We start from the raw sequence: 14,465 nt of genomic DNA, 5'->3' as shown, positions 1-14,465 counted from the left end.
GTGAAAGGGTTAAACGTCTACAGTAATTAGAGTCGCACTTCGCGTCTGCGTCCTCCAATACGGAGCTGCGAGGAGCTACGTCCACCCCCTCCACCCCTCTCTCTCTCTCTCTCTCTCTCTCTCTCTGTCACACACATACACACACAGTCTCTCTCACAAACACACACACCTCCCCACCAGCTCCTCCGAGTGCCTAATACACTGGAAAATCAAAGCGCGAGCTTTCCCGTTCACACACCACCGGCGTTGCGCGTGGAGCACAACACTGAGAGAGGCGCTTTCACTCTCCTCTCCCCTCCCGATATCTCATCTTAAGTATTCGGTAAAGTTATCTATACACATAGATGTAAACAAACTTACATCTGGAGAGAGATTTTCTGCAGTTTTTTTTTTCCTGTTTCCCCCCCTGCTATATTCACTCTTTAACTGTAGAGCTGAATGGCTTTATAAAGCAGAAGATGTCTGGGTGAGGTGATTTTACGCACGGCGCTGAAATGGATCACAGACTCTCCAGAGGCAGCTGGGTACCGGTGACTGGCCTGGTTATATGTCTGCTTCTGTGTGCATGTGTGGTGGACCTGGTTCTTGCTCAAATTCGGTACTCCATTCCCGAAGAGCTGGAGCATGGAGCGTTTGTGGGCAATATCGCCGAAGACCTGGGTTTGGATGTGGCCAAACTATCAGCCCGCCGGTTTCGCATTGTCTCCGGCGCAAAGAAGCAGTATTTAGAAGTGAACTTGGAAAATGGCATTCTCTTCGTCAACGAAAAGATAGACAGAGAGGAGCTGTGCGAACGAAGCCCGAACTGCTTTCTGCACTTACAAGTGGTTATTGAAAACCCATTAGAACTGTACAGAGTGGAAGTGGAGATTTTAGACGTGAATGACAATTCTCCCAGTTTTCCATGGAGCGAATTCAATCTTGACATCACAGAATCCGCGGCGCCCGGCTCCCGTTTCCCGTTAGAGAGCGCACAGGATCAGGACGTGGGCACCAACTCTCTGCGCTCCTACCAGCTCAGCGCAAACGAACACTTCGTGTTGAATATCCAGACGCGCAACGATGGAAGCAAGTTTGCTGAGCTCGTGCTGGACACCCCCCTGGACCGGGAACAGCAGAAAAAGCACGAAATGATTCTAACTGCCTTTGACGGGGGATCACCGGAGCGCTCTGGGACAGCGTTGATAACGATTACAGTGTTAGATGCCAATGATAATGTGCCTGTATTTGACCGCTCAGTTTACCGGGCGAGCCTGGTGGAGAACGCACCGAGGGGGACACTGGTGCTGAAGCTGAACGCCACTGACTTGGATGAAGGCTCAAACGGGGAGGTTACTTACGCGTTCAGCGGGCACGCACCACTCAAGGTGCGCGAACTGTTCAGCGTGGACCCGTACATGGGTGAAGTCCGAGTGAAGGGCGTCGTGGACTATGAGAAAGCCAGCGTATATGAACTGTACGTGCAAGCAAAAGACAGAGGACCCTCGGCTGTGGCAGTGCACAGTAAAGTGCTGGTGGACATCCTGGATGTGAATGACAACGCGCCCGAAGTCATCCTCACATCAGTGTCCACTCCTGTCCAGGAAGACGCGCCGCCGGGAACGGTGATAGCCGTGATCAGTGTCATGGACCGGGACTCGGGAGAGAACGGTAACGTCGACTGCCAAATCCCGAGCACCGTCCCCTTTCAGCTCCATTCATCTTTTAAAAACTATTATACTCTGGTGACGAGCGAGTTTCTGGACAGGGAAGCGGTGTCTGAGTACAATATCACCCTCACAGCAAGGGACTTGGGATCTCCTTCGCTCTCCACCAGAAAAACAATCCTTGTTCAAGTGTCTGACATTAACGACAACCCCCCGCGGTTCTCTCAACCTTCATACACAGTTTATGTGACCGAGAATAATGCCCCGGGCGCTTCCATTTGCTCTGTAACTGCGTTCGACCCCGATTCTAACCAGAACGCCTATCTGTCTTATTCTATTCTCGAGGGTCAGATTCAGGGCATGCCAGTGTCCACTTATGTCTCAATCAACTCTGACAACGGTAACATCTACGCACTGCGCTCTTTTGATTATGAGCAACTTAGAAACTTTCAGATTCTGGTACAGGCGCAGGATGCTGGCTTCCCTCCTCTCGCCAGTAATGTCACAGTGAACGTCTTTGTCTTGGACCAGAACGACAACGCACCTGTAATTGTATCCCCGCTGCCCAAAAACGGCACGGTGGCCACAGAGGTTGTTCCGCGGTCAGTAGACGCGGGGTATCTGGTTACCAAAATAACCGCGTTAGACGCAGACGCGGGGCAGAACTCCCGGTTGTCCTATCAGGTGTTGCAGGCTACAGACCCGGGGCTCTTCAGTGTGGCTCTGTACACGGGCGAAATCAGGACTATTCGCCGCTTAGTGGAAAAAGACGCAACAAGACAAAGGCTGGTAATACTAGTCAAGGACAACGGACAGCCGCCGCTCTCCGCTACCGTCTCCATTGTCCTCACAGTAGTAGACAGCGTGCCGGAGTCGCTGTCAGATTTCGGAGACCTCACACTCAGCCCCCAGCCACCCTCGAACCTCGCTCTCTACTTGATCGTGTCACTGAGCACAATATCTTTAATATTCCTGGTGGCTATCATCGTGCTGGCCGCGGTCAAGTGCTACAAGGACAGCGAGACCCTCAGCGGGTACAACCTGCCCCCGTTAGCCTGCTGCTGTTGCGGGGGGTTTCAGCCGGAGCCGCCCCCGGAGGTGTTTAAAAAATCCAACCTCAACCTGCAGATTTCATCCGCCGCCAAAGTGCCCACGAACTGCATGGAGGTGAATGGAAATAGCAGTCTGTCTCAGTCATATTGTTATAAAGTGTGTCTGACCCCCGAATCAGCCAAAAGTGACTTTATGTTTCTGAAGCCGTGCAGCCCGAGCAGCACACCGAGGAACAACGAGGCAAAGAGCGCAGAAAACTCGTGGAACGCGCAAAGCCGGAGCGCATCTGTGAACAACGGAGCAACTACTCCCAATGAGGTATGGTGAAATAAGCATATAGCGTTGGCCATTTAAATCTGTCTGCTTCACTCATTTCCATAATTAAATCCCTCTTAGTTTTCTATCTGATAACTGTGACATTCCTCCATGAAGGTCAAATCACACAGCTTTAAACTCAACTTGAGCAAACACTGAGTAAAGTCGTGTTTTTGCCTCTCTGCTTTCTTGTTCGTGTGTTGCACAGTATGTCGTCTCTGCTGTGTTTTTTTAAATATATAAAATAATTGTGGCAATAATGTATTCTAATTGTGTTGCCTATGGTAATGTTTTGCACCGGGGAAATGAAATGAGACGATGTGAGATTACATTTTAATTGACATGTTAATGAAAGTGTAAAGCACCATCTTGCGAGGAGCATATGCTGTGCAAAAAACCGTGTCTTAGAATGAAGTGAGATGTCAATTACTGTGTGAGAGGAAAAGGAGATGTGGTTCAAGCTGACTCCTCTGTTCAGGCTTGGTAACAATTCAAGCATTCACTAATAGTGATTCGTGAACTAATTAAATCAGATTGTGACCTGCGAGAATGGTCCAGTGTCATTGCCAAATAGTTTCCATGCAGTGAGGCAGCGCACACACACCTGCCTCCAGCGCATCCACCTGAGTTTGAACAAAAAGTCAAGGTTATGTACGTGACAGACAAGGTGAAATGGCAGGTGTTTGAATTAATCTTTCTTGTTCGACCAGCCGGGTATGTCACACGCCTCCACGTTCTCAAACTAACAATATAGGACAGATAACCTCACTAACTATGCCTCAAGGGCACAACCACGACCGAACCATTATACCACGCACACAATGTGGCGTATTCGCAAAGGGGGGCTGTCCATTATTGATGAAAAATGGCAAATGGCTGGTTTTGGGGAGACAGGGGAGGACATGGAGGGGAGGGGGCAAGGAGAAGGAGGGGGTGCAAGGACATGGCTGGACTGAGACGTGGACAGCCTGTAGATCGGCCCCGGCGTTGTCCTCTGAATGTGAGGAGAGAGAGAGAGAGAGAGAGAGGGAGGGAGAGAGAGAGAGAGAGAGAGAGAGAGAGAGAGAGAGAGAGAGAGAGAGAGAGAGAGATGTGTGGCTTCATATTTGTCGAGCAAGGGTGGGGAAGAGGAGGGGGTGAGATAGAAGAAGGGGGCAAGACAGGAGACAAGGAGAGAAGGAATTTACAGAGGCAGGACGTCTACACCGGTGTTTTCTAATCCTAATAGACGGAGCAGCGGACCGTAAATGTGTGCGTAATACTGATTTTCGTCTCCGCGTTTTCATCAAAATGCAGGAGGGGGGACAAAGACTGAGAGCCGTGACACCAGACTCCACCAGACAGACTGAGAAATGTCACTTCGGTCACTGGCACATACACCTCTGGCCACCAGAGGGATTTCGAGGTCACGGTGATTATTCTGCCCGCAGCTATACTCCTTCAGGGGAAAGTGTCCTTCCTATTATTAATTGGTTCCACTAATTCACCCAGCGGTGTCCCTCAGCGCACTCACGTGAGTCGCTGTGAGGTCGTCAGTGACACACGAAAGACGAATCACACTGAAGGTATTTGGGCATAGCATAAAGCGAGCGCCTAGGCCTGCTTAAGTTGACGAATCGAAGGTGAAAAGGGAGATTAAATACACTTCCAAGCGTGTAAAACACCCAGGACAGTCAGGTGCGTGGATGTGCGCCGTGCTATAAATGCGTGCAGAGCTTTTCATTGGGTGGTGCACTTACAGCTGCAAGGGCCGCAAACTTTTCAAGGCTCTCTGTGAGACTTTTAATTAAAAACCTTGCTCGAGGAGCATCAGGCAAATATTAATGTAAAATGATGCATAAAATCCACAAAACAATGACGTGTGTAATTTTCTTAATTTCCTCCCTGGCACGGTTTCCTTTGAAGATTAAAATCATGTTTCGTTTCATCCCGGTGGGGTTCTAATTGGTTTTGTGCGTAGTTGGCGAGGAGAGTATTTTGAATACCGATTCTAATAATACGCTTACGTCGCATTCTCCTTGTTAACAACTTTAGGTGAATTAATGGAGCGTGCAATCCATACTATGGGACTCAAACCAGGAATAAATATCACTCGGGTGCTTCTCCTTCACCCTTCCTGCTGCGCCACAGAGGAGAAAAGCAAAAATAAGTGACAGGCGAGCCGTAGCTGAAGGCAAAAGCACCTCGGCGTTGAAAAATTGTCTTCTGCCAAACATCCACAGGGCGGCAGCCACGATCCATCAGAAAAAAGAGTCATGTCTCCATTTCAGTACAAACACAGTGATAGACTGCTGCTGTCGAGTATCACTGACCTCTATGATTCAGGAGGGTGCAGTGAACAGACGTCCTTTGTTGTCAAACTCATTTTTGAAGAGACATATTTCCCCAAATGGTGTTGCATTTTACATCTTTGTAACTTTCAGTTAACTCTGACATTTCTTTGCCCTGCAGCTGAAGCAGCCAAACACAGACTGGACCCTCACAAAGAATCAGAACTCATCTATTAAAAGGTATCATTTTGACTTTTAACATTTGTCAGACTAGTGTCACATTTGTTCAACTATGTGTTCAAGTATGCTGAAATAATGAGCTGAAACCCTCATGTAAATATGTCTACAGATATTGCATTTTCATAATTATTTGTAAAGCGCGTCCTAACAGAGACTATTATCTTACCTCTAGTTACAACTCTATCAACATGGATGGCACCCTCATGCGTAAGGCCATGCATGCGGACCCTGAAAATTATGTCACCTCCATGGCACCTGGGCAGTACTGGACCTGGGGTACTCACATGAGAGGCATGAAAGGTAAGAGAGGCCTCATGTGGTGCATGAAAAACAGCTCTCATCAAAACTACACAAATTTATGGCTATGTTTGCATTTACATTATATTACACACACGCCAACATCAGTATTGTTTACGGCACACCTCCATGCTTTCATGTAATGACATTGTCTTTCTCTTTGTTGCTCCTTTAAGTGATTTATTGGCACAGGCTTACCTCATCTCCACTTCCAACATAAGCTGTTATATTCAGCACCACTACAGCTCTGTTTATGTATTTTTTTTTTGCTGCTGACCTCTTCTTTCACTGTGTGCAATTGTTCATTGTCCTGATTGCAAAGCACTAAACTTTGCTTTACATAATGCAAATCACAACAGCACTTCAGGAGCAAGTCAATATTTTATAATGACTAATTGCCTCTCCTCTCCTTCCACCCTATGTCTAGACTATAAGATGTCTCCTTCACCCAGCGGACTCCCCTCTCGCCCCTGGACTCCTCGGTGCACACCTCCTCCCCAGCAGCAGCAGCCATCGATCCCATCCCACCCGCACCCTCACCCACCACCTGACTACCACCACAACGTGTACATCCCTGGGACACCATCGGGCTTTTGCACCCTGAGGCCCACCGCGCAGCGAAGTGAGCTGGATGTCCACAATTCCTTCTCCACTTTTGGCAAGAAGCGACGTCTTCAGATGTCCCCGCAAGGAGAGGCTGCGATGATAAATAATGACCTGTACAATGACTGACATTTCGACGAATGCCTAAACAGACGATTAAAGTGATGGATAACCTCATACGAAAACAGAGGGAGAGAACATTCAGTACATAAATAATGAATATATGATTTATAAGTGGTATGAAAAGTAGAGAGGAACTGCAATTCACTTGGAAATAGGAATCATGAATGGACAATCTATTTTGGCTGAAAGGCTGAAGGGAAATGTAGTCTGATGGCTATTTATGTGACATGCCACTGCAACATTGTCAATGTGTCTGTTATTATTATTATTATTATTATTATTATTATTATTATTATTATTATTTAGACAATCAAACTGGAGCTGCAGTTACATCCAAAATGTTTTGAAAAGCATTCGTGGAAAATGATTTTGCACATACTTAAGGATTTATATTTTTTGGTTATATGAAAAGAAAAGGTGTTTTTTTTTCATTTTCTATGTGTGTTTGCTAACACAGCTTGTGTGAATATGACAAATAGTATGGTAATGTATATGCAAGCTGCACCATGACGCAGACTACTGTAATGATGGGGGGGTTTTCCCCACACATGTACTGTATACATTTATGAAAATAAAGTATTTTTTTCATATGGTTTTTCTTATGTCTCCTAAACATGCATGTTTTAAGAGTAATTTAAAATAAAACTCAAGGTCTAACCCAACCCACGCATCCAAACCCCAGGTCCAGTCGATCTACATGCATAAATCATTTAGATGTAAGTTTCCTAGATCTGTGTTTAATTAGCTTGAGTCAATTATTTTGGGGTGAAAAAGTTCCACAGCTACTCCTACAAGGGTAGAAAGCTTTTCGCCTTGGTAAGCTGTTTTCCACGGTGAGGAATAAACATAGTAAAATGCTAACATATGCTAATTGGAGTGCTTGCATTTCCATTTGCCCGCAGAGAATAGTGGGGTTCATTAACTGAACAAACAGAACCTCCTCTCTCGAAATACCATTTTAATTAAGACCACGAACACGGATACAAGCGTCAGGGGAAGTGTGGGGGGGTTCAACTCCAAATGCCACACCTGAATGTGAGCTCGGGCGCCTGTGGCTTCTCCCTCTCTCTGTGCCCTTTTACATCTCACTTCTCAGGGAATTAGTTCCTACCATCAACAGATGAGAGCTGGCTACTGGCCAGAAAATGAGCGGGGTAATTAGGTCGTCCTATGGCTCAGATTGAAAATAATTTCGCTAATAAGGAAACTGGTGTCCACAGAGAGCATGGAGGGGAGCAGGCTAACCTTCTCTGCGGTAAGGTGATCCATAGGGGCAGCCATATTTAGGTCAGCTTGGCTTATTTTCAGGTGACTGAAGAATGGCGCTGTTCCTAAAATAGAGGTGTAATAGTATTTCTCAGACTCTGCACCAAGAACAACTTTAAGCGTATTCAGAAACATCACATACAAGTGAGACATCAGCTCACATGAGTTTCAGTTTCTCTCAAAGCCAGCTGCTAGGGAAATTGTAGTCAAATGACAGTGCTGTGATAAGATATGAGGTCTCCCAGTTTCTTCCCAGTTACAGCAACGCAGTACTCAACACAAGGAAACATGCGAGCACTTGTCACATCTCTTCACCGTCTTGGTGGGAGCTGTCCGGTGGTCGTGGTGCTGAAACTGCGTTGACCAGCGGTTGTTTTCTATCCAGCTGCAATGTCTACACTTGTCCGCCAGAGGGCGCGTCTAGTCAACAAACACCGGTGCAGGATGATGGATTCAGGGCTTTGGAGGCGCCTCTCTTTAATACACACACCCACACTCAGAAATCTTGAACCCTCAACACCCTGTGACCCCCATGTCTTTCATCTCAAAGCAGTGCCAAGGAAACGAACCCACGAAGTGTGAATGGTGCAGATAAGATAAGAATAAAGTATATTTTCTTGGAGCCTAAGTGTTTTTTCTTAAAGGGCAGTGGTGAGTGGAGGAAACCTTTTATTTAAGTAACAGTAGCAGTACAGCTTTACACAAAAAAAAGAAAAAAAAGAAAGAGGAAACTTTGCTAAACCTGGCTTGCACTCAGAGAGACAACAGAAGAGGCACTTTAACATTCATCTGGTTGTGGTGTAGGTCATTTTTAAAAACTATTTTAAATAATGTTGGGTATGTTAATATGCAACAGTGCTTCATAACTTATAAACTGATGTTCATATCTAACATGCACCAACTAGTAACTCAAATAGATTAAGCAGTAATAATATTATTTTACTGTGAAGTGTAGTGGTTTTAATGTAAAAAAAATAAAAATTAAGGCACAAGTACCTCAAATCTGTACTTTGTATAGTAATTCAATAAATGTGCTCGGGTTCATTAAAGAATATTATTTATATCAGGAGCAACATGCTAGAGACCACTTTACATACCTGCATAATGATTTGTAGATTAATATGATTGGAGTAATTAACCCCATTCAAATAAAAGATGCTTAATACTGAACTTAAGAGACTTAATTTTAAAGAGGAGCTGCTCTGACGGCAGTGAAATGCTGGCTATTAGAAAATTGTATTAATTCATGATTATTCCTCAGTCACAGTTATTTTTACGCTGGGCTGACAACAAAAATCTCCAGCAGATGGCATCATTGAGTAAGAATCGTTACAACATAAATTAGTGTTGGTAGATTTGTTTTATACTTTAAAATCAGGACGTGTGGAGCTGAGAGGTTACAATGAGGTAAACCAAAACAATGTCAGATTCAAAAGGGCCCTTGACTGAGTGCATTTGGGGAGAGAAAAAAATAGATAAAACAACAGAGGGAGATAAAACAACAGAGGGATGGCAAGAGAGGTAGAGGAACTTATGTAGTTATTTTTTCCTGTCTTTTTTGAGAAAGTCAGGCAGAAACACAAAGACTAGAGCAACAAACAGCAGCACAGCATTTGTATAATTAGCTTTTATTAATTGAATTAAGACCAAAGTTTGAAGTTTTACATCTCCTATTAATGAAACAACAGATATTTCTAAAATATTTAGGCGAATCTGTATATGGTGTATGCATTGCATTTCAGGGAGACAGGGAAGCGCAGCAAGCCTATATGCTAGACTGGAGTTTTTACAAATCTGATTTTATTTTTTCTTTGTTTGCAGGCAAAATCCATCACATTTCCACTTGCCTCATATTTTGCTGTGATATTGATCTGGTGTCTGGCAGCAGCTCTCATCATAAAGCAAAACAAGTGATTTTATTTGTACCACTACAACCCTACATCGTATCTTTGAGCTCAAGCTCTGAAGCTGTATTTTTTTTCTTAACATTTCTTTTGTTCAGTCACTTTATGTGTAAGATACTTTTGTTCTTCTTTTGAAATTGTGTTTCATCAAATGTTTTGTACCTCACTGAAGTTCATACTTCACAAAAAAAAAAAAAAAAATCCTCATGTAATCTGAAAACCTCAGTGATACTGGAAAAGCTACAGTAACTTTTAAACTCTTGTTTTAGTGTGTGACAGAGTGGAGCTGGGCTTATTCTGATCCTCCACATTACATGGTGAGTTCTGTTTTACTTTCAGTTAATCTCTGCATGTCTCCAAGCAAAAGTGCTACTTCTACTTAGATACGTCAACTTATTTAAACACCAACATGCAGACTTTTTAGGCAGCTCATCAGGACTCAACTTGTCTTCAGTCTACTTTAGCAAGTAATGGGCTTTGAGTTGGGCACATGTGGTTTGAAAAGACACGTTCATAGTAAGTAAATATTAATATTAGCATTAGGCATATTTGTCCTAAAATTTTGGGTAGTGTTTAGGTTTGTTCATGTTTAAGTAATAAAGATCATAGCAGTTTTTGAAAGTCAGTTACACAGATAGTTTATAAAACAGCATAGTATGCACTGAAATCAGTGTTTTAAAAAAGTGCAAATGTAGAAAATTACAGATTCATACAAAATTTTATCACAACTGTAACTTTTCAAACTTTTACACAGAGCAGATTTCTGTAACTTTCTGGCAACCAAAATTTATCCAATGAATCTGTTGTGCGTAATTGTGGCTTAGAAGTTTACTCTATAGAGAGACTACACAAGGAATAGATATCTGATGGTAGTAAAAACTGTCACAACTGTGTATTGGGTGCACCAATATGAAAAGCTTGTGTTGTTTCAGATAACACTGATGTCTAGATTGTTTTCATGTTAAATAGCTACAGAAAAATATCCAAGCAGGGAGATCAACATTGTCGATGTGTCTTCAAGGCCCAAAGAACAAACGTGAGTCACTTCAGCATGACTTATAATAGCTTTGACAAACACAATAAATAAAAGATAATGCAAAGCAAAAATAACAGTGTTACTGGGAAGAAATGAGACAACCTTGCAATGTTGTATTACACATAACAGAACACAGCTTAGTGATTATCTCATGCTTTTTCAAGTTATTTACATTTTCTGTCTCTCTGTTATGCTGTGAGTGGCATTTTTCTGGCATAGTTTGGGTCGACTTGCCCCCTTAGAATGTACTGCAAATCAGTACAAAGTCATACTGAGTGATCATCTTTATCCTGCAAGGAAAATGCCTATTCTTATAGGAGTCACTGTCAGCCAGATCACAGGCTCTGATCCACAGACAGAGCTCACTTAGCCAGTCTCTTCCAGAATGACGATGCCTCTCTCCAGAAGGCACGAGGGGGCACTAAGTGGTTTGATGAGCATGAAAATAATGTGAAACATATGCTATAACCTTCACAGATGCCAGATCTCAACCTGATGGATCATGTGTGGAAGATTTTGGACTGTTGTGTTAGACAGCGCTCTCCATTTGGAAGACTGATGTTCATCTCTCCAGGTGAGTTTCAGAGACTCAATGAATCAGTGCCAAGGTGCTTTGAAACTGTTCTGCTGCTGTCAGCTGTCATTTCAGTGTTATGTTGATGAATCTCCCATCCACCTCTGTCCACATCTTCAGCTTCATTCTTCATCTCTGTGGCAGCACCACCACCGGTGTCTAGGCACCACTGGGGGAAATCTAATCACCAAAGAGTCCTCACATATTTCTTCATCTTCAGACCCTGGGTCAACTTGTTAGGTTCAAACTGGACCAGAACGTCGTACTTTATACAGCGCTGAAAAAGTCGATCACCTTTTGAAGCTGCTTATGAACCAGGAGGGTGAGATTGTTTTTTAAATAAAGTCATATCCATCCACTATGTCACTGCACTGGGTTTGTTTGAATATATTTCTGATTTAAGTCCAGCTGCATGTGTTTCCTGGCAGGCCTTATGGTGCAGGTCAAACAGTTTAAATACTTCATAAGCCTCAGAGTTGTGTAGAGGTTTAAGAGGGGACTTTAAGAGATGCAATCTCTGTGCAACCTTTGTCACATCAGCTTGTTCACATTTGAAACCAGTCTATGATTCCTTTTGCACTTTGCAGACTACGGCAAGGTGTGAAAGTGTATATATATATACTGAAGTTAGTTTAAAATCAATATATGTAATAATTGAATTTCTAGCTACTTGGAGAAATACATATTTTTTATTTTGAAGGTGATTTGTTAAAGATATCCTACTTGTTTAATTTTAAAATAATGATAAAAACTAATTCTGTGTAAAAACCGGTCATGTAATTTACATGGACACAAATCATAATTACATTTGTAGCGTCCCCCAGTGCATATTGTTTGTCAGCTGAAGACAGGCAGTAGTGGGCTTACATCAAGTATTAGAATCACCAACTGGCATGAATATGAAGGCATGAAACCAAAACTGAAGCTCAGTAGACCACTGAAAATGAAGCATGTTGTGAAGGAGAGGAGATGTAGGTCAGACCAGTTTCACAACATAATTTGTTAACAAAAAAGTGTTAATTAAACATATTTCTATAATTTTGCAGAATATGTGTGTGTTTTTAAAGTTTCCAATCAGTCTGTTGTAAACTTTGAGGTGCTCTCTAAGTTTTGTGGCACTGACTGAATCACAAAAACACAAGCAAATGTGGTTAACTTTTAAAAATATACCGTGGTGAGGAAGAACAAGGCATTTTGCTGACTGAAATCAGCTCTAACACACTGAGACTGTTCATGTGGAAAAACTGAAAATCCTTTCCTGTCACCAACACACACAAACAAAAGACGAAGAAGAAAAAAAAGACGCGGGTGAATCCTTGAAAAAAGCAATATTTTGGCTTTGACCACAAACCTGGCTGTAAAATAATTACTGGACTATGCAGAGTTTCTGTCACACGGTGTCGCTGTTGACCACTGAAGCATAGCACATCTCCTTCCATAAAGTCATGACACACCCATTTGTAAAGGGTGCAGGACACACAGCTTTCTGGAAGATATGCTTTCATTTATAAACAACAGAATCATAAATATTTTTATTTTCTGTTTTATATAAGATTTTCCCAAGTTATTTTGTCAGACCTTAAAAAATCATCAGAAACACCAAACGCTTTGAGAATCTGGATTGCTTTTCCCTGCAGAGGAAAGGATGCCGTTTTGGACCTCAGTCTTTGTCTTGTGTGCGGCATGGCCCAGTGCTTTGTCTGTGACACGATACTCCATAGCCGAAGAGATGGAGAGGGGCTCTGTTGTGGCTAACCTTGCTGCAGATTTGGGACTTGATCCTGGAGGTTTGGCGCAACGAGAGGTAAAGCTTGATATTTTCACCAGCAAAAAATATCTAGATTTTAACAAAAAGACAGGGGAACTGTATATCGTAGAAAAGATGGACAGGGAATATCTCTGTCCGGCGAAACCCACATCCTGTTTTTTAAAGCTTGATGTTATCATAGAAAGCCCCCTACGTATCTTCAACATTGAGCTTGGAATAACAGACATAAATGATAATGCTCCACATTTTCGAAGAGACAGAGTAGAGCTTGACGTTTCAGAGTCGGCGACACCCGGCGAGAGGTTCTCTCTGCCCAATGCTGTAGATCCAGATGTTGGAATAAATACAATTAAAACGTACAAACTCAGTGTGAGTGAGCATTTCACTATCGAAATTCAGACAGGCAGCGACGGAACTCAATATGTGGATTTGGTGCTGACCAAGTCTTTAGACAGAGAGGAGAAGGCTGTTCATAATCTAATACTGACTGCTGTGGACGGCGGTGTCCCTGTGCGCTCTGGAACTGCCAATATTATAGTAAGAGTGCAGGACACTAACGATAATCCTCCTCGGTTTGATAAGCAGACCTACACCATTAACATGACAGAAAACAGCCCCATAGGAGCCTTAGTGATGAAGCTGAACGCTACAGATCTTGACGAGGGTCTGAATTCAGAGATAGTGTACTCATTTACCTTGTACACGTCAGAAAAAACACAAGATGTATTTGCAATGAATCCTAACACAGGGGAGATAACTGTGAAGGGAACTATAGACTATGAAGATATGAAATTTTATGAGATGCACATTGAGGCCAGAGACAAGGGGGCGCATCCTTTGCTAGGGCAGTGTAAAGTAGTCGTCCATGTGACAGACATGAATGATAATTATCCAGAAATCACCATACAGTCTGTTAAAAACACAGTCGATGAGAACATACCCGTAGGAAGTGTCATTGCGCTGGTAGGAATAAGTGACAGAGACACTGGAGAAAATGGAAAAGTGAGTCTATCTATACATCAGCGTATGCCTTTTATTCTGAACGAATCATCAGACAGACCCATGCATTACAAGCTTATAGTGTCTGAACCACTGGATCGCGAAACAGTCCCTGAATATGAAATCATGCTTATTGTGACAGACGCAGGAAAACCTCCTTTATCTGACAATGAAACAATAACTGTTCATCTACTGGATGTCAATGACAACGCGCCACAGTTTCCACAGTCATTTAATACTATACGTGTCATGGAGAATAACGCACCTGGAGCCTTGCTCAGCTCTCTCACTGCGTTTGACCCTGACCTCCATGAAAACCAGTATCTGGTTTACTTCATAATAGAGAAGGAGATAGCCAACACCTCCATGTC

General features: G+C 43.2%; 1 protein-coding gene across 1 annotated transcript in view; it reads left to right on the top strand.

The window, feature by feature from the left end:
* Positions 1-494: 494 nt before the first annotated feature.
* LOC103359310 (protocadherin-10-like) overlaps positions 495-14,465 on the top strand; it is a gene marked incomplete at its 3' end in the record, with an annotated part of 14,779 nt that continues 808 nt past the window's right edge. Inside the window, exons 1-5 of the mRNA XM_008284576.1 lie at positions 495-3,017; positions 5,466-5,524; positions 5,697-5,815; positions 6,249-6,491; positions 12,965-14,462. Of these exons, the coding sequence (XP_008282798.1) occupies positions 495-3,017; positions 5,466-5,524; positions 5,697-5,815; positions 6,249-6,491; positions 12,965-14,462 (4,442 nt within the window). The remainder of the gene's footprint in view (positions 3,018-5,465; positions 5,525-5,696; positions 5,816-6,248; positions 6,492-12,964; positions 14,463-14,465) is intronic.

The sequence above is a fragment of the Stegastes partitus genome, unplaced genomic scaffold (assembly GCF_000690725.1).
Source record: "Stegastes partitus isolate 25-593 unplaced genomic scaffold, Stegastes_partitus-1.0.2 Scaffold364, whole genome shotgun sequence".
Lineage (NCBI taxonomy): Eukaryota > Metazoa > Chordata > Actinopteri > Pomacentridae > Stegastes > Stegastes partitus.
Note: the sequence above shows the minus strand (reverse complement) of the source record. Positions and strands in the feature narration are given on the sequence as shown.